Here is a 19,843-nt window from a genome sequence, read left to right on the forward strand (position 1 = left end):
TTTCTAAAAAACTCGTGGACCAAGTCACCTCAAACCACAAATACCTGCAGCTTTGTTTTGTAATAAAATCAACATTTTCAATAGTGAGACTAAGAGAAGCTTTATGAAATGCTCAGCATCAAAAGCCAGTCTTTCATTTCCATCAGTAAACATACCTTTTTTGTCAAGAACCACTAATTTTTTGGGGACTTTCCAAATGCAGCCTGAGCTCGGGTACCTTGCTAAATCGCAGGTATCAGTAAGAAATTTTTACTTGGCTGTGTGTTGTGAGCCAGGTTATGAACAAAAGTGCATATGAAGTATCTGACATTGTGATGGCAACAATACATACACACACACACACACACACACACACACACATATACTTTTTCTGAGAGCCAGTCCCACCTTGTGACTTGATGGAAAATGATTGTGGTAATGTTAACTTACAGTTTCTCAGATTTTTTTGATATCAGGGAAGCAATCTGTAGAACTTTAAAAAGGCAAGGTGTCTTGTCAGGACACATCATTTCCTGAAGGATGGAGATACTGGAACCAATGGCACCCTAGTTCCTGCTATTTCTGAACCGCAGCATGCTGCTGTGGGAAACCTGCTCGCAAGGAGCCCGGGGGAAGAACGGAGATGAGGGCCAAAGAGGGAGGCAGTGGAGAGCCCTCCCTGTTTCATAGGGTGAAGGCCAGGGGAGCCTGGCAGGGTGCTGGGGAGGCAGGCAGGTGGGCTGGGTAAGAAGGAGCAGGCGCAGGCATCACCGCCACTCTTCCCCTCGCCCAAGCATTTGTATTTTTTCACCAAAAGAGCTATTTTTCGGTGTCACATGGCTTAGGTGAAACTTTCCTTAAGTCCTTCAGTCAAGTCAGCCTGCGGCGCCAGAGCAAACGCGAGCCCAGAGCCGCAGCATACAGAGAAAACCCAGGCGAAGGGCACATTTTCCCCCGCAAAAGCCCTGAATTTTTGGCGGGCGGGAAAAAGGGGTGTCCGAGGCATCGGTGCGCGGGAAACGGGGCTGCAGATGCAGACTGAGCTGAAGGATGGAGCGGGAGAGGAGGGAGAGGGAGGAAGCGCGACCCGAGGCGGAGGGGCCGCTCCGGGGGGGCCCGCCGTCGCCCCGCGCTGCCTCCTGGCTGTGGGCGGGGTGTCGCCGCCCTTGGGCCGCCGCCGGGGCGGGCCGGGCCGGGCCGGGGGGATGGCGGGGGAGGAGGAGGAGGAGGAGGAAGGGGGGAGCGGGGGTGTCATGCCGAGAGCTCGCGTCGCAGCCCGGCAGGCCGCGGCCCGACCCGCACCCCGGGGCGCAGCCCGCCGCCGCTCCCCCAGGCAAGCGGCCCCGCTCCCCGCCGGGCCCGAGGCACCCGCGCCCCGGCAGCAGCCAGCCGCGTCCCGAACGGGCGGAGGGAAGGGGGGAACGAGAGAGGAGCCCTCTCCGCCGCTCAGAGGAAGGGGAGGGAATGGGGAAAGTTTAGTGGAGGGTGTTTGAATCGGGAGTTATCCCTAAAGAGCCTTTCCCCTGATCTGATCCAGAGGGCAGCGCTGGGAGGAGGGGGCGGCGACGACGAGCAGCCCTGCAACATCTGTAAAACTTGAAGGAGGCAGCGGAGAGGAGCGCGCGAGCCGGAGAAAAGCGAGAGGGACAACTTTTCCGACACGTGAGTACCTCGGCGCGATGTGTTTGTTCCCCTCCTTCGCTGGCTGCGCCGAGCCAAAACAATGCGGGGCGGTGGCGGGGCTGGAGGGGACGGGCAGCACGGGACGGGACGGAGGGGTTCCCCCTTCCCTACAAAAACTGTTTGGAACCAGGCGGTGGATTTGGGGATACTTTTTGGTTTTTTTTTCCTTTTGCTCCCTCTCTTCTTTTTCTTCTTTTTCTCCTCCCCCCCGTTCTTTTTGTTGAACCAAATCAGAAATGTCAGTCAGTGCGAGTGAGTCAGAAGGGATCAGATTACAAGATCACTGAAACTGATGTCGGACCCGCGCACACACACCCCCACACGGAGGCAGAGGCGCGGGCTGCTCCCCGCGGGAGGCGGGCAGGGATAAAATAACCACCACCAACACCCGCCGGCCCTCCTCTGCCGCCCCCGTCCCGCCTGTGTCCCGTCCCGTCCCCCTGCCCCGCGGGATGCCCGCCGGCCGCGGCGGGGGCCGGCCCCGCTAGCCGCGGCGGCGGGGGAGCGGCGCGGGGACGAGCCGGCGGCCCCGGCCCTCGCCCATGGGCAGCGCGGGGGCTCGGCGGCAGCGGCGGCAGGTACGTACCCACTTGGGCGAGAAGTTCTTTGTTCCCCGGCTCTACTCCGGGCCACTTTCTTGGCGTCTGCCAGCGCTCCGGCCCCGCTCCCGGCCCCCTTCCCGCTTCCCTAACTTGGAGGCGGGGGTCAGGGGGGACCGAGGTGTCTAACCCCCAAAATGGCTGTCACGGAGCGCGGGAGCCGAGGGCGCGGGGTGCGGGGCGAGGCGGGGGCAGTCCCCGCTCCGGGCCGGGCTCGGCCGGGCACGTCCCGCGGCAGAGCTGCCGATGTGCGGGCGACAGCTGCTGTTTTATTTCCACCCCCTTCTTTCTCCTCGCCCCTACTCCCCGAGCGACTCCCGGGGCTTTTCACGCCCGTGCGGCGGGAGGCCGGCACAAACTTCGCAGGGCGAAAGGCGAGAGGAGCGGGGGAGAATCCGCTGTCACATCTGGCGGGGCGGAGGGGCGCCCGGGGGTCATCGTTCGCTGCCGGCTGCTCCCGGCGAGGAAGGGGACGGTCGGGTCGCGGGAGGGGGGCGCGGGGGTGCCGGCCGTGTCTGCTCCGAGCAGAGCGGCGCTGGGCCCGCTCCGCGCCGCCGCTGGCACGGCGTCAGGCGGGGGAGCGGGGCGGCGGGACGGGCCCGGGCGGGCGGAGCGGGGCGGCTGCCCCGCGGGAGCTCCTCGGAGCCGCCCCGGGCCGGCACCGCGGCCCGGCCGTGCACCGCCCAACTTTGGAGGGTGGGAGCAGAGCGTGCCCGCCGCGGTTCCGATTGTCCCGTGAAGCCGGTGGGGTGTTGGCACAATTCCCGCGCCTTCGGACGGGCCCGCCGGCTCGCAGCTGCTAGCGCCCGCTCCCCAACCCGCGCACCACGTGAAGAGAAAAGGTAAAAGGAAACACACGCCCCTCGCTCCCCATCTCACTCCCCAATTTTGTTTTTAACCCTCTGGTGCGTAGTTTTTATCCGGTCCTGCGGGTACGGTGTCCGTGGCCTTCTGCCAGTTTGTATGTAGATATATTTATGTAAAACATTTTCTCCCAGCTCCTTGCCAGCTGTTCCACATTTTCCAGCTGCCACTTCAGTTTGAAATGATGGACTGTACGGATCTCAAAGAGCCTTTTAGTCAGAGGTACGGATAGCTGTCTGTTTGATACACAGTGTCACGTTTTAGAGGCTACTTCACTAAAGGAGCATTAAGTAGCAACCCACGGCAAAACGCTCCTCTTCGTCGCGCCCCTGCTACTTCCCGCTTCATTTCCAAGCCTCAATAAACATGATTTTTTAAGCTTCGGCGTGCAGACTTCGTTTCTTTTGTGTGCGTGCTACAGAAAAACTTGGAAGCTAAATTTTCCAGAGGCCTTGAGACATGTGGCTGATTAAACCAACAAACATTTTTAGGAGGGCACGGTTGCCTCTCTGTCTCTCTGTGCTATAGGTATCTGTTTTGAAATCGTTTAAATCACTGGAATAGTGAGAAATCACTATGTTTTGCTGTGTTCCAAAATTGTTTTTGGTGTGGTGTTCAACGAGATTATGGATTGAAATGTACCAGAACTGGCCTTAAGTAGTTTGAATATTTGTGCAATTGCATTGTAATTTGGGAGGGTGCCTCACTGATTGATTCCTATAATTATTTCATTTAGGTCCTTTATTAAAAATTGATAATGATCTGACAGTTTCTTAATTATATATGTCATGATTATTTTGAAGGAAGACAAATGCAGCGTTTTAAAAGTATTGTAACATTAAAATGTAAAAATTGCCATCTTCACAGCACTGTATTTCAGTTCGTGGAAATATATATTAAAAGTAATGGTGAATGAGTTTAGCAATGTAAACTGTAGGCAGCCTCTTGAGAGTTTGTTTATATAAGGAAGGTTTGGGTATAACTAGCTAGTATGTAAATACTTTCAGTTTTGTGTATAGCCCAATTCTAAAAGCATAAATAATAGTAACTATGAGAGCAGGCTATTTTAAGGACGGGGGAATTATTTCTTTAAAAGCAGGATTATTTAATTTGAATGAGTAGGAAGAATGAGTAAGAAAAGGACTCTCTCAGTGTATGTGTATTCTTTTAAGCAGCAGTGGAAGCAAAACCGTGGCTTAAGGTGCCAAAATGAATGCACTCTTGCATTCTGGTAACAGCATATGGTTTTCAGCAGGATATGATGTTTTCCAAAGCTTTTCTGTAGAAGTACTGCAAAACAAAGACATCACCTGCATTTTCCTGCGTAAGTGGAGTAACATTTTTTGGCTTGAGAAGGTGTGCAGTGGCCAAGAAAGAGTCATTACTGCTATACGTAATCATCAGTTGTGAAAGATTGTTCGTTTTCAAACACAAAAACAGTTTGTAGCTAAGAAATTAAAGTATCAATGGCTAGAAATGATTTTTTTTTTTTCTGAATAGTGTTGGAAAAACCAAAATACTCAAGTTTGGAGACGTCATTATAATTTGTTCATCTTGCAGATTACTCGAATTTTTAACAAGATTAATGTATGCACTGATATTGACCCATGAAAGTTTCAGTTACACTTCCTGCCTCGTTTTGGGGAAAGCTATTCAATTACCTGCACTCCTGTAGTGTGTTTGAATTCTAGTCTGCATATTAGAGGAAGGAATGGCATATTTTTTTGTTGCAGAGTGTTAGTGAAAAGTTAGTCATCTTTGCCTGATAAATAAGGAATTTGAGGGCTATTAAAGCAGGGTTTATTTCAAGTTATGGAAGGAGGCATTTAAATGATCAGTGTTGCATGTGTTCCACTATATGGAGACAGAAATGTACAAAGAAAAAGCAAACTTGAAGGAAAAGTGAATCAACGAGTCATGAAATCCTCAGGAAAACCTTAGTAATGGAATGTTAATGCTTTTAGTCTATAGTAGATTACCTTAAAAGTCAGGCTTTTCTTCTTTATGCAATTGTTGTAAATCCCTAGTTAAAGAATACTTTGAAGAAAGCTTTAGTTTTTCTGGCACTCATATTCTGTAGTAATTCTGGTTGTTTTGGAATATTCAAGATATTTTCTGCCAACTTGCTGTTAGGCAATTAAAATGCTAAAATGGCTACAGAGGAAGCTTTTTATTCAACAAAAGGTTCAGCTGTAATAATGATTTCAAGTTGTCTTTTAACCACAGGTTTTATAGACATCCTCCCTTTAGACTCTGTCATTTTTATAAGGGAATTGATTTGTTATACTTTAAAATCAAATAAAATGAGACAGAATAAACAAAAATAGGCCATGGGTGCTGCTGCAAACTTTTCAAGTTCTTTCAGTGCATTTTTCATCTTCACTTTTATTTGATAGGTCTGTGAAATAGAGCTGTAGACTGGCAGACTTTAAATGAAATTTCACACTTTGATGATTTTTTTTAAACTTTGATATATTGACAGCAAAAGGAGCTGCAAAGCTTTTATATAACTTGAGCAGTAACGCCAAGCAGCAGTCAAACGTCTCTATGCATTTGTGTTTAACTGCAGAAGAAAAACATGTCCATGGGCAGTAGAGGGTTCTTATCAACTCCCTAATCCCAGATCCCAGCAAACCTTGAGGGCATGCCTCAGATCTTGCTGAAATCATTGTAGACTCTCACAGTTTGCAGATTAAATATGCTATGTGTTCCTGGCTCCAACAACAGTTTTATGAGCTCACTAAGCTTCCTGTTTTAAGATCCTTTTCTGAAGTTTTTAGGAGCTGCTAAGGGCGATGCTGTCTATGGCAAGTGGTAGTTGTTAATTTAGGGACACTTTAGGTATTTCATTCTGTCTGTAAAAAGAGCCAAAATTGCTATTTTCAAATTAGAAGTCGAGTTGCGCCGAAAAAAAGGAACTCCTTTAAAAAGGGATTCTGTTGTTTTAATGTGTTTGTCAGTACACAAGGTGACAAAGTTTATAAGAGGCTTGATTTGGTTTATGGGGCTCTTTAAAACGAGACTTTTTCAGTTGTAATTCTAAGCACAATGCAGCTTTTAGTACATAATTTCTGAGCCTCTTTTAACCAATTGTGCTTGTAGCAGCTCATTAAACATACCTTTGAAGTTCTTGTTCTCCTTTACGTCTCAAAGAAGGGAAAATATATTCTGCCAAGAATGAATTTCAGTGAATCAGGTGGTTAACCCTAGGATTTGTTGACCCTTCTGATCGTATGGTTTCCCCCTCACATTCAGAGTCTGGTCTTTTCTAGGTGCCAAATAGTTAAAACTCTTATATTTTATTCACTGTAATCATGTTTATGTATTCGGTGTAATAGTTTTAATTAAAAAGGAAAATACTTATTGTCCAACAACATGTGTCATATTATTCCCGAGAGAACTTGAGCCAATTTTGTGCTTAAAGGTTATTCAGTGAATGAAATTTTGAAAGCCCATTTGTCAAGGTACGGCACGGTTTCTGTTAGTTTTCAACCCCCAAATTCATTGTCCGCATGGCCCAGTCATTAGTCAGCAGTGTATTAGTGCTGCCTTCAGGCAATGCTGCCCAGCACTTCTTCACACCATTATAGCTCTAAAAGTGTACTCTGCCGACTGCTAGAATTACTGCTCTGATTTCCGCTTGGCTGGGTTTGAGGTAAGTCCCCTCCCTACCTTCCAGCTCACTCTAATCCCTGCTTTCTTTTAAGGCTGCTTTCTTCAGAGATTTAGGGGAAAACTTTCTTAAAGATTGTGCTGGCATCATACTGTGGTTTTGTTGTGGTATACTCTGTAGATGTAAATTGTACCTGCCTTACCTTGAAAGTGTATTAAATTGGCTGCTGATCTGAAGAGTTGGTTTCTCTCTCTTTAGGAACAAAATAAGAAACGAGACAATACACTGATGTTAAAAACCCCTGCAAGGTTATTTAGATTACAACAAGGGACAAAGAAACTGGGATAGAATGTGTTTGTCTCTAAATAGTTGCTGGCTGTCAGAACTGATAATATCAGAATCCACTACAAGGAGATCTGATTGAATAATTTTCCTAGCTGAAGTTGCCACTCAAATGTCAAGTTATTTTTTACACTGATCATCAAGATGATTAGGCCTTAAAATATTTTTTTTAATTTTTATTGATACTCAGAACGTTGTTGTATTTTTTTGGTATCTGATATTTAGTTCAGGGTAAAGTACCCAATAGACCTTTTTTTTGGTGGTTTAGAGCTGAACTTTCCCCAGTAGTGTTTGCTGCTTTATATGAGACATTGTTTTCTTTGCATACAAATCTGTTAGTGTCAAGAAAATCAACTGCGTGTAAAGAATACATCATCCAGCTGCCCAGAGAATGAAGACTTCATTAGATAAGATATATGAATACCTGAAACTGAAGAGTCAGAAACACAGATCAAGTTAGTGTCAGTTCAGTACGCTGTTCTGAGCCGTGTATATTAAAATGAAATCCTAGCACTACTGATTCTTTACTGTCAGGATGTAGTTGGTGGGGTTTTGCTTGGCTCTTCAATTTACTATTTCTAGGAAAATAATACAACTATATAATTCTGTGATTACACTGTTTTAACAAGGATAGTGAATTGTGAAGTGGATTGTGCATTTGTAATGCAGCAATTCAGAGTGGTGCCGTTGCGTTTTGTCAAGTTACAAAAACATGAAATCATGGTGCAGTTTTCCTGCTGTTATGAGACAGGTGTAAAACCTAAAGTAAACTTTAAAAGCTGAAGATAAAGTTTTATAAAGTACCTTTCACACTTGAAGTTCTTCCTGGATATATGGAGATTTCCTCACTCTTTTACATGTTAAAACATCTGTGTTGGGTTAGAACATGAAATCCTGGATGAAGGCATCTCTTAACCTGAGAGTGTGCTGAGGACATAAACAGGATTCCAGGAATGGGACTGGGATCAAAACATGGCACTTTCAAAAAACATTCTACTTGATTCCTTTGATCTTGTTTTAAAATGCTAATTGTAAAATATGGAATACAGTCTTTTCTACTTTCATTTGCATATCATAAGTTGGGAACAGAAGGCACATCTTTGCAATAGATGTACATTAAATACATTCTTCCTTGAGCTCAGTTCCTGTATAGATTGACATTGATATATAGATCTAGTTTTGTTTCTAAGGAATCTTTCATCTGTTGGAATTGATGAGATAAAACAAAAAGTGTGAAGAAAGTGGTCATTTCACTGGAATGTTGAGTTCCAGTACTTGAAATTAGAGTATTTCTGCATTTTTCTGTTGAAGTTGTAGTGACTACTTACTTGACTGTGGTGCAAAGCACATCCATTACAGATGTTTGTAATTTGCTTTACCAAACTAAAACTTTACCAAGGCAAAGACAAGAAGGCAAAGGAAAAAAACAGCCTGTATTGTCACCATAAGTATCCTAGGAACAGTCTCAGCAGAGAAAGTCATAGAGTTATGTTATCCACACAGCAAATCTTGCTGTTGTCTCCCTCCCTGTTCTCTAAGAATATGCCTGGCCTTTCAGATCTTGAGCATATGAATGAAGCAAAATTCCAGGTTGCATAAAACAAATGTGTTTCCAAAGGAAGTCACTGCACTGTTACTTAAGTTTGTTTTGGATTTAGTGCTGCTGAATTCCTGAGGAAAGACGGGCAAAAACAGAGTGTGGGCTTGGTAGGGAAGTTTGAAGTGTCGCCCCTCATTGTAACCTATTGCTACAAACAGTACAGTCCACAGGAGATTTTTTTTCCTTCTCCCTGTGCTAATTCTTTTGCAGCTAATCTTTCTTTGACATAATTATTAGAGTTTTTTCTGCTGCAGAATTTGAAGCACAAGAATAAGTGGGATTGCAAAACAAGCAGTACCACAGCTTATTCTGAATTTCTGAGGAATATTAGGTAGTTTAATTAGAAGGAGTTCTGATCCTCCATGGTAAGTGCATTACTAGTTTTAGACACACCCCACTCCCCAAATATATTGAAATATTTGGAGATTTGAAAGATATGTAGCACTTTCTATTTTGCAAGAAATAAACTTTGTTCTTTCCATTGTATTTAGACAATTTGTAAGAGAATCAAAAAAGGAATAAAGGAAACCCAAGACCATATGATTAAAATAACAAATGCTTAAATGCAGAGTTAATGACCTGATTTGTTTTGTTTTTGTTGTGGGGTTTGTTAGTTTATTTTTCTTAAAGTTTAGTTCCTTATTGTAAAGACTCTCAGACAGTGAATTGATTATAAAATTTTACCTCAGAGGATATATCATATCTGAATTGTAAAACCACTAAGTCAGGGCTCTGTCTCCCTCAGCTTTGTGTTGCATGTTCCCGATCAGCAGCTTCTGTGAGAGATAGACTAGTTGGAGATGGACAGTTCGACCTGAATTCTTCAGTTGTTATCCAAGTTAAGTTCTGTTTGCTGAGTGTGAAAATGAATCATCTCTTTCCTGGCAGAAATCTGTTTTCTTTAGATACAGAGTTTAATCTGTTGAAGTAATAGTTTTAATTGGGGTTATACTTATCAGCTTTTTAAATCCAAGAAACAAAAGTAGATGTAATCTACTTGTAAGGCTGTGTGGTTGATGTGTATTTAAAGCAACTGAGCTGGTGCCTCAGTAGAAAGTGCCACTTATTGATACTATTGTATGTGTATGTTAAATAATTTCAGAACTTTTAGGTAGCTGAGTTTATCTGTAGCTGAAATACATAAGCAAATATAATACCCCTGGAGCTGAGAGACTCTTGCAATCAATCAGTAGTTCAGTGTACAGCATAGAATATTTTCTCACTTAGGATCTTAATCACAGGGATGCTAATAGCACTGGTTTGCCTAGCTGATTGTCTATGTGTTTGTGATCCTCCGTTATTGATGCCACAAGCTATTTAACCTATCAGGAGCAGATCAGATCGTCATTAACCAGCCTTTAGGTCTAGTTGTTTTTCATTCTTTATGGGGGGAAAAAAATCAAAGGGAAGGAACAAGGAAAAGACAGCAGAGAGTAATGAATTTGGAAAGACTGTATTCATAAATGTTGTATCTCTTAACTTAGGATATTTTTCATTCTGTCAAGCAATTATTTTCCTTTCTTTCTTTCTTTCTTTCTTTCTTTCTTTCTTTCTTTCTTTCTTTCTTTCTTTCTTTCTTTCTTTCTTTCTTTCTTTCTTTCTTTCTTTCTTTCTTTCTTTTCTTTCATTAATGCGTTTATAGATCATGCATGTAACTGAAATGGAGATAGGTATTGTGAAATAGAACATACCTCCCCCCCCAGCTGATTGTTTGTTGTAGTTTTATAATATGGATATAAGACTCTTTGTGCTGTTTATATTAGTCTTACTGTGAGTAGTTGTCTCAACAGGGAGGAACCTAAATAAAGTTTACCCTGGAGTAGTTAATGAAGGTTGCAGAATTCTGGTTTAGCTTACAAGGAATTAGGAAAGGATAAACTATACTAAAAATATACAGGTTAGTTTCTATAGCTATTACAAAAGTGGTGAGATATAGCAAGAGGTTAATGTTACATTTGGGAGATATTTCTTAAAATGTCTGAGTGCTTGAACATTTTTCATCAGGTTCTGTCAGTGGTAACATTGTCAGTGCAGCTTTGCCAGCAGGTTTGATGGAAAGCAATACTGAAATCTAGGTGGGTTTTGGAAGTTAAATGTACCTGAATCAAGCCTGTATAAATCAGTGTGAAATAGCTCCCGTATAACAGCTTAAGATTGTCTCATATAAATTTTGCATTTGAATGTAGCTGAACAAGATGCATTTTTTTATCCTTAAATAATCCCAAGGAACGGTGCAACCCTTGTTGATAAAATTGATAAGGGGTCCTTTATGGTTGAGAGAGACTGTAATTTCCTGATTGTTCTTCATGCCTCCCCTTGTGTTTTTCACTTTCATACAGTTGTGCTGTTCAAGATGTATTGTATCCCCAAAGACTGCTTCCAGTAGTGTGGATCAAAGTAGTACCTATGAACACCCTAACTACCCAGAGTCATTTCTGAAAAATTAAACATGCTATGTTTGCTTGCACGCTGATTGGGGCACTCTGGTTGCTGATAGCAATCAGTATGAACTTCCCTACTGCTGATGTAATGATGATGAATGCTGTGACACTGCTATTTCAGACAGCTCTTCTCAGCGGATGCAAACCACTTGTTAATGAATTGAATACAACTATAGCAGCATCAAGTAAAACAGGGAAAGGTTTTATTTGTTTCTTTTTTATTTTTTTAATTCAACGTGTTAAAAGATACCCCTCAAAAAATTAAAATAAAGCAAAGAAAGGCAGAAGGTTTAAGTTCGCAAGAAACATAAACCAGTCTTAACATGAAAATTGAGAATTTTAAATGCTTACACTTCAGCACTTTGACCAAAGCAAGCAATCTTGTTGAAGTCAGTGAGCCTATTACTAGCAATAAATATCTGCATGGTCTGGTCTTTAAAATTAATGTATGCAGTATAAATAAAATGATTTGAAAAGTAGTTCAGAGAAGAGAAGTGATACAGAATGAAGATTTCTTGGAAAATTGAAATGTCTGTTCAGAAAGAATCAAGTTTCTTGTTCTTCCAAGCACAGGGCTGCTCCACCGGTTTTGGTTAGTTTGGACTGTGAGTAAATGAACAAAGAGATGTGAGTTTTTTTTCTCCCCAGTATATGAATATGATCATTTTTACTACTATAAAGGACGGTTTTATAACCAACATACATAAGAACCAGAAATTACATAATATTAAGTTACTTGAAAGAATTTTTTTGTTCGAAATAAGTTTCCAACATATTGTGATTTATTGACACTCCTTTTAAAAGAGACAGTTTTCCTCATTTAACTAGTTCATTCCAGCAGCATGTTCCTAAAGTTCCTCCAGTATAATATGCAATTGGGGAAGGTTTGCATTTATATTTTAAAAAGAGGAGACACACCTGCAGGCAGGTTACTGTTTTGAGAGGGATTAGGTTTAAAATGGGGATCTGGAATTAATTGCGGAGTGGGTTCAGGCTTCAGGGAAATGACAAAAGGTTCAAGCATGGTTGAATGGGAAAAAGCCACAAATGTTTGCTTTTGGGAAGGAATGTTTATCCCTCTATTTACCTAAGGAAGTTCAGGTTTTTGCCCATATACTGTTATAGCATTTTCTTGCCTTTCATATGCACATGGAAATGCTGGATAGCCAATGAAACTCACTCTCAGGTTTTTTGAAAGTAGGACTCCTTGCTGCATATAGATACAGATTGTCTCAGGCCTGGAGGCTGGAACAGGAAAGTCACTGACCCACACGCTGGAGAGAGACACACACATACACCCTAATATAAACCACTTTGTGTTTTAGTGTGGAGACGATGTCAGGCTGTCTGATTTTTAGAATGCTTTTTGAAAGGGGTTAACAAACAGTGGAAAGAAATCTTTACATAACCTTGGACTTCTTTTTTGGTGAACTGCAGCTGCCATATTTTGGAATAGTTTCTCAGAGAAAATAAAAATTAGCCAAATTTAAGGAGAATGATTTTAGAAGATGTGTGTCTGGCTTGTATTTTCATCTTAGTCTTAAGGAAGTCTTCAGGAAAAAAAAAAGATTTTTGGGGCACCACATTGATCTCCCGATGCCTGCTTCCCTGAGGGGTATGCTTGGCAAAACATAACAAGCCACATCCCTCTAATTATTAGTCCTGCCATCTCTTCTGGCCTTCCATGCCTTCCCAACCATGGGCACCACCGTTGATGCACCACTGGGGCTTTGCTGGAGAGGCAGGAATTCTTGCAGGTGTCTGTGCCTGCACATGTGTGTGCGTGTGCAGGTTGGGAGCAGAGGAAAGAAGGCACAGGAGGAAAGGCCTGCAGCACTGGGGCCATTGGCTCGTGGTACAGGGTGCAGCGCTGAGTAAGAAAGTTTACTCTTGTGGTGTTCCCTCTTTCATTCTGACATGAATAAAAGCAGCCTTCTGAATGTAAACTGAGTGAACATGAACCAGAACAGATGAACCAAGAGCAGATGTTCATATTAGTTCTTGGCCAGTTCTGCAATTTTCTGTCCAAAAATTTAAGTGCTGCTTTAGGCCTCTGTTCTGTACTGCAGTCCACACCAGGTAGCATAAAACAGAGAAGTGATAGAGACTGATGAGGAATGTGGAATTCTGTCTGCTATTCTTTCTTCCAGTAAAGAAGATGACCCCAAAGCGCCAGAAAAATCTCATTGGCAGGCTGTTGGGGAAAGAAATAAAGTAGCCAAGAGAATGGATGATGTCAGTCTGACCAGCCACATTTTGCTCTTGAATTGCAGATTCTCCAAAGATGCTTTTTATGAGATTAAGGACATGGTAACTCCTTAAAGTACCTGCATTACCTTCCTTTTCTGTGAAGTGGTAGGATCGGTTTGTAATGGAGGTATTGCTGTGATGGAGAGGGGAAGGAGGTGGAGATAAGCGAAGGCTCCTTGCACATACCTGCATAGACATCTGTGTGGCAGGAGGCAGTGGAACCACTTTAGATACCTGTCATAATTTTTGTGATCTCTTCCCAAATGTTTCATGCCACTCTGCTGGCCTTGTGGAGTCAGAGTATGTGGCTTCTTCCTTTCTAGTTGAATAGGGAGTATAATTGCTTCCTTTCATGATTTTAAGTCAAAATCAACATGCTTGTGAACCAAGAACCAAACAAGAAGAGGGATGAGTTCTGCAGCTTTATCTTGTAAGTTTTCAAAGTCATACTCATTGGTGTAAGTGAAGATGCTGCCTCAATAGCAGTCTTGGCCCTTAGAAGGCAATGGAAGAAAAATAACCACAACTGAAGATGTATAGCATTTTAGTTTCTTCAGAGATGCATAGAAGATAATTAGTTTGAGAGAATGTTAAATTACTCAAAGGTGGTTAGTCAGAAGATAGGAGGGTACATTGAGGGACTCACTCATGCAGTAGTTGGAAGCTGTGTAGAGGCAGATTTTGGTATTTATGTGGCCAGGGCTGTATAGAGAAAACAAACATCTTTTTCTCAGTATGGGGTGAGCAATTTGGCAGCAGTGTCAGCCTTCCCTCTCTCTACTAATGCAAGAGACTAAAAAGCTAGATATTTTAGCTAAATGACTAAACTGGGGATGCCCTTGCATGAGGTGTGCAAAGGGAAAGAGGAAGAAGTCATATGAAAAGTTTGGAAAGGTGCTGTTTACAAAGCTCATGTGAGATCTCTCTTCAAGGTGCCTTGTGCATTGCTGGGTAGAAGTCAGGGCTGTTGAAAGTTGAGTATTGCTAGATCTCTCCTACTCTCTGCTTGAAGACACCTGACATTCCCCTTAGTGTTTTGGTAGGAAGTTGTTTCACAGATCACAATAATATTTATAGCACTTTCACAGATAGATCTTGAGAGTAGTCTTACAAATCCTCTTCTGTGGCAGGCAGAGCTTTGTTATTCCTCTTTTTAGCAAGCAAGAAACTGAAGGGAAGAAAAATGCCTTGTGAAAGCTTAGACAGTAGGTCAGTGGCAGAGAGACTGCGGTATCTAGCACAGTTCCTTGGCTGTGCTGCCTGGCTAAATAATGATTCATTTAGTGATTGGGCTCTGCTTTGATCCCTACTGTATAACAATGAGGCTTTGGAGTGTTTTATTGTACTATTAAAAAGAACTCCTACTAGGAAGGTGGGAAGGGGAAGGTTTATTAGACAGCTGTGTTTGTGATGAATTGGCTTTGTAGCCTTTTTTTTTTTTGATTTGGTGTTGTTTCTTCTTTTTTTTTTTTTTTGACTGTCAGAATTTGGGAAACAGGTTGCTAATATATTTACACTTCATTATACTTTGTGGCTTTTTGAAGCCTTTTGAAAATTTTATTTAAATTATGTCCTAGAAGAGTGTGACTTCCTTCCATTTTAGACCCATTTGACTACCAAGCAGTGTTGCCCAGAGCAGAAAACTAATTATTATTTTTGTTGTTGCATAGATTCATATTCAAACTACAAAAGTACCAAGCTATTTGGTTCTAAGCATGGTGTGTGCTGAATATTGATGATTTGCATAAAGCTAACTTGGACAGACAGGTGTGCATCAAGTTAAGCTGCAGACTGGTTCTTAATGTTTGCATCCTTCACAGCCTAAGATCCCTGCAGTCTTGGGGCCTGGTGTGCCTGCACTGCTGCACAAGCAGAGATACCCTTTTGCAAGTTTTTGGGCTTCTCGTATTTCCATCAGGAATGTAAAATATCTGAGAAGAGAGAGAAATTATTTGCGGGGTATTAAATGAATGTATCACTGGAGATGACACTGAGAACATCCAGGAAAGGCAAAATAACCAGATACACACCTCTACAGAGCTTTCTATTTCCAGCGTTTTCATGCAAAAGAAAGTGATCTTATTATCTGCCACCAGCAATAATGTTTGTCTTCCCCTGTGGTTTTCGGGGTGTTTTGCCAATACAATTTTGTTTGAGTTAGATTTCTGAACAAACAAAGTGAGAGATGTTTACATGAGTAACAAGGTGTAGAGATAGACAGGATAATTCCTGAGGCAGTGTGTTCCAACACTCTGGATGTTGAAATTTAAATATTTGGCTTCTAGAGTCAACATGAAGGTCTGTCTTGATTTTCTTGATTTTTTTTTTCTTTTTTGCCTTCTTCCAAAATGCTCTGGGCACAAGAGAAAAATACTGTCCTTTTTTCCCTTTGGATCCATTAAAACCCCACAAAATTGAAAAAAATGGACCTACCTATGCTGTTTGAACAGCATAGTGGTTAGTGATGCTGATTCTCTTTAAAGGCAAACATGCCTAAGTTTTGGTGTTAGTATTTCTTTAAATTCCTTAGGAATTCATGCATGCAAACATGATTTGATGAGCTTACAGAACTGTGAACTGCTAATTCAGTTGTGCTCCAGGCTCTTCTTCAGGTGAGAGGGGTGAGAAGACTTGGGCTAAGCTTTCAAACAGTCTTTAGAGTTTATGACTCTTGTTTCATTCAGGTATTAGTGCAAGGAGAGCTGAAGTAATGAGAAGTCATCATGGAGGCGCAGTCCCATAGCTCTGCCACAACTGAGAAGAAAAAAGTGGAGAATTCCATCGTGAAATGCTCCAGTCGAACAGATGTCAGTGAGAAAGCTGTTGCCTCCAGCACAACTTCCAATGGTGAGTAACAGCAGGGATTTACTAGCAGCCAAACCTACAGTAATTTTATGTTCTCTGCATTCCTTGTGAATTGAGCATTTGCACCTGGATCAGTGTTTGTTCTACAGAAAGGCTAAAGAAAATGAACAGAGGAGGGGTGGTGGTGGTGTGGAAAGTGGTAGGATACAATAAGGCCTGTTTTGGCATCAGGCATAGTCTCTTTCTTCCAGATGTTCTAATTTGAGATGTAAATGTGCTAAGTTATTTATTATAGGAAGTTCCTGGTTTTGGCGTTTTGGAAATTGTCTTGATTAGCCTGGCAGGGCCTGCAAGTGCTTTGCATTTGGCCATTGAAATCTCTTAACACTAGTTAGGTAATTAGTTATTACTATAGAGACAGAAGTAGGTCTGTCAAAATTAATGGCAAAGAGTTTTTTTTTTCTTTCTTTTACAAATAAACTTCCTTCTCAGAAAGGGCTGTCCCACCCAACCAAAGCCCCTTAATGCCCAGAACAAAACATCAAGCTAAGTATGTATTCTCTGGTGGATTAATTTCAAAGTTGTGAATGTACAGCTTGTAGATTTGCAAAACTGGAGTAGTTTGCTCAATTCTCCCCAGAGAATATATCTCAGTTGACAATTTTACATATTCCCTGCCTCTCAGAAGAGTGAGCCAACCCAGCCCTAGACATTTTCATTGTTTGGTGTAAGAGGGCTGAGCATATTGGTTCCTACTAATGCAAAATTCCTGTTGCATTAGAAAAGAAAATTGCTTGAAATGGTGTGGGCAGACCTATGGATTTTGGATAGTTGTGGAGTAACTGCTAAAACTGCTATTTTTTTACAAATCGGTCTAGTTATGGTGAGAAGTAGAAAATGCCTTTCTATATATTTTGTGGTCCTGGTGTATTTCTGGCAAAACATTTTCAGTTCACACTTTCTGTTTCCATCATGATCACTTATCTGGGCTTGTGGTCCTCCAGGTCAGGTTCTCACTTTGATATCTTGAGTAGAGGGTTTCTGCTTTCTCAAAGAAACAGGTTATGTCCCACTAGACTACAGGAGAAAATACATGAATCCTACAGCCATACTAAAGGAGAATGTCCATAGGTCATTAAAAATTAGATGGCACATGTCCCAGTATCCTCCTGTGTGACTGGACTTCAGATTCAAAGCAGACTCAACACCTGCTGACCTACTAGATGGAGTTGATCCCCATGAGAGTATAAAAACCCTTGAGTTGCAATGGGGAAGGTTGCATCAGTTTTCTAAGGCATATGAAATTAGATCCTCAGCTGGTGTAAGTCAGCACAGATCCGTTGCTGTCAATAGAATTACAGTGGTTCACATTAACTGAAGAGGCCTCCATTGTATTTTTTTTAATCGATAATAGGATTTTCCACATTTGCCCAACTTTTCAAGCAGATGCACAGTTAAACACATATGCATATTCTTTGATGTGTCAGGGGTTTGTACTCAAACATTCATCTCTGACTGTTTGGGCTAGCTTGAATGTTTTTGGTAAACATTTAGATTTAGAGGGCTAAAATGGAGGCCTTCAAGATGTTTTTGCCTAATTCTGACACTAATATACCGTTGTCAAGTACTTTTCTTGCTTTAATGGTAGTTTTAGTTCTTAACTACATGCTTCACCTATGGGGAGTGTTACTGCATAGCAGGGTCATCAAACTCCTAAGAGTTGGAAAGACTTCAAGTCTAATGAATGACTGTGTCACTGAATTATCTCCTACTAATGGAAGGAGATGCTAATGTAGTACACATCCTGGGGCCCGAGGCTTCCTTTTCTTAAGTCAATGACAGTTAACTTTGTTTTCAGTGGGTAAGTGTTGGCATTGTTAGTCTTTGTATTTAAGGAAGTCACCAGGATCTCCAAGGTTTGGGTTTCTAATCTACCTGCATGCATAACAGAGACACAACGGCTTTCCAGAGATGCAGAGCTGGCCTTCAAAGGGATAAAATATTCGATTCTTTCTTTGATATGAAAAATTTCCTCTTAGTCTAAGGACTTCGTGGAGCATGTACCAAAACAAATACTAATACTAAAACTTTAGGGACTTAAATGTAAGTTTTACTCTTGCAGTGTTTTAAAAGTTTTGCTTCTTGCAGATGTGATTGTCATGATAATGAATTTTGGTTACAGGGACAATTTGCATGAAAGCTGGAGCTTTCATCGCATTTGCATCTTTTGTTCTTTAATGCTGGAATGAGTATTACTACAGGAACATCATCAGTTGCTATAAGACACCACTCCTACAAAACATGCAGCTTTTATTGATTCAGTGCCTCTTTTTTTTTTGCAAAGGGCTGTGGTAATGTTAAATGTTGTGATTTGCATTTGAATGCTCTGTTAAACAAGGTAAGGTACCCTTAAAAATAACAAAAGGACAGAATGATCCCTGCTATTCTTCTCAGAAGACTGATGTCATTGCAGAGCAACATCTGCCTATCATACCAATGTCACCTCATAATCATGTCTAATATCAGTGCTTCTATACTTCTGGACAACTCATGAATTGACAAAGTTTGCACGGTAAAGTTTTATTGATACCGGTCTGAGGAGTGATGTACAGACAAGTGTTTTCTCAGTATCTCTGCTCTCTTCTGAAGGTCTCAGAACTTGGATCATAAACAGATGGAAAGCTGCTAGTTATAGCTTTTATGCAAAGTATACAGTCGTGAAGAAACAAAGAAAATGCCATTATTTCAGCAGCTCCCAGAAATAAGTGACACACCCAGGAACAGGATCTATGTTAATATGGCTATTGAGTGTGGAAAAACTTAAATCATATGTTGTGCAGACTGTGTTGAAGAGCCTGGTGTAAATCTAGATGCAAGGGAAAGATAGTGGGAAAGGTGACCTGGAAGGGGAGCTCATTGTTCAGTGGTAACCTGAACAATGCAGTAGAAGTTCTGAGGGCCACACTAAGGGTGTCCTTTGGAAGGTACCAGCTGCTCTGTAGTCTCAAGCACGGAGCAGGCATGGGCCACAGTTTACAAGTTAGCCACTTCTGCTGAGTTCCTGTCATTACTTAATGCCATAAAGATTTCTGCTGCACTCACCTGACTACAAGCACTGTATTGCCAAGATGCTTGCAATGTGTTAGATATGGACCTGCCAGCATTTCCATTATAAACTTCTAAATTTCAGGATTTATAGCTAAGCCATTAAAATTTGCTCCAGGACAAATTTGCTCCAGGACAAATACATGTACTGGAGCAAATTAAAACTTCTTTTAAAATACATGTGATCAAAAATTTAAAAAAAATCATAATTTGTAATGACTACAATGTAAAAGGAAATGTAATAAGAAAAATCTTTGGTGCACATTAATTCCCAGTGGAACCACTCTTACTTTGTTTTAAATTCATTTCTGCAAGCTTTTGGTTTTTTACTTGTGTTTCATTTTGTGTGTCTCAAACAAACTGTGTGCAGTTTTACTAGGATTGTTCCTTTTCATACTTTGTTTGACTGCTATATTTACTGCTAGACTAATATCCATGGGTACAAAAACTGCTAAAGAAATCTGCTAATGGAGATGTTAATTCACAAAAGGCTGTATGAATGAAAAAGTTTATGCTAGTGCATAAAGTAAGCTTAGTTTTGTGTTTGGTGGGATTTGATAAC

The 19,843-nt window shown here is 41.8% G+C and overlaps 1 protein-coding gene across 2 annotated transcripts in view; it reads left to right on the top strand.

Moving 5' to 3' along the window:
• Positions 1 to 1,215: 1,215 nt before the first annotated feature.
• GLI3 (GLI family zinc finger 3) overlaps positions 1,216 to 19,843 on the top strand; it is a 201,635-nt gene continuing 183,007 nt past the window's right edge. For both annotated transcript variants that reach the window (XM_077179092.1, XM_054643992.2), the window contains exons 1-3: positions 1,216 to 1,312; positions 1,517 to 1,641; positions 16,056 to 16,218. In XM_077179092.1, the coding sequence (XP_077035207.1) occupies positions 16,095 to 16,218 (124 nt within the window). In that variant the 5' untranslated portion in view covers positions 1,216 to 1,312; positions 1,517 to 1,641; positions 16,056 to 16,094. The remainder of the gene's footprint in view (positions 1,313 to 1,516; positions 1,642 to 16,055; positions 16,219 to 19,843) is intronic.

The sequence above is a fragment of the Agelaius phoeniceus genome, chromosome 1 (genome assembly GCF_051311805.1).
Source record: "Agelaius phoeniceus isolate bAgePho1 chromosome 1, bAgePho1.hap1, whole genome shotgun sequence".
Classification (NCBI taxonomy): Eukaryota; Metazoa; Chordata; class Aves; order Passeriformes; family Icteridae; genus Agelaius; species Agelaius phoeniceus.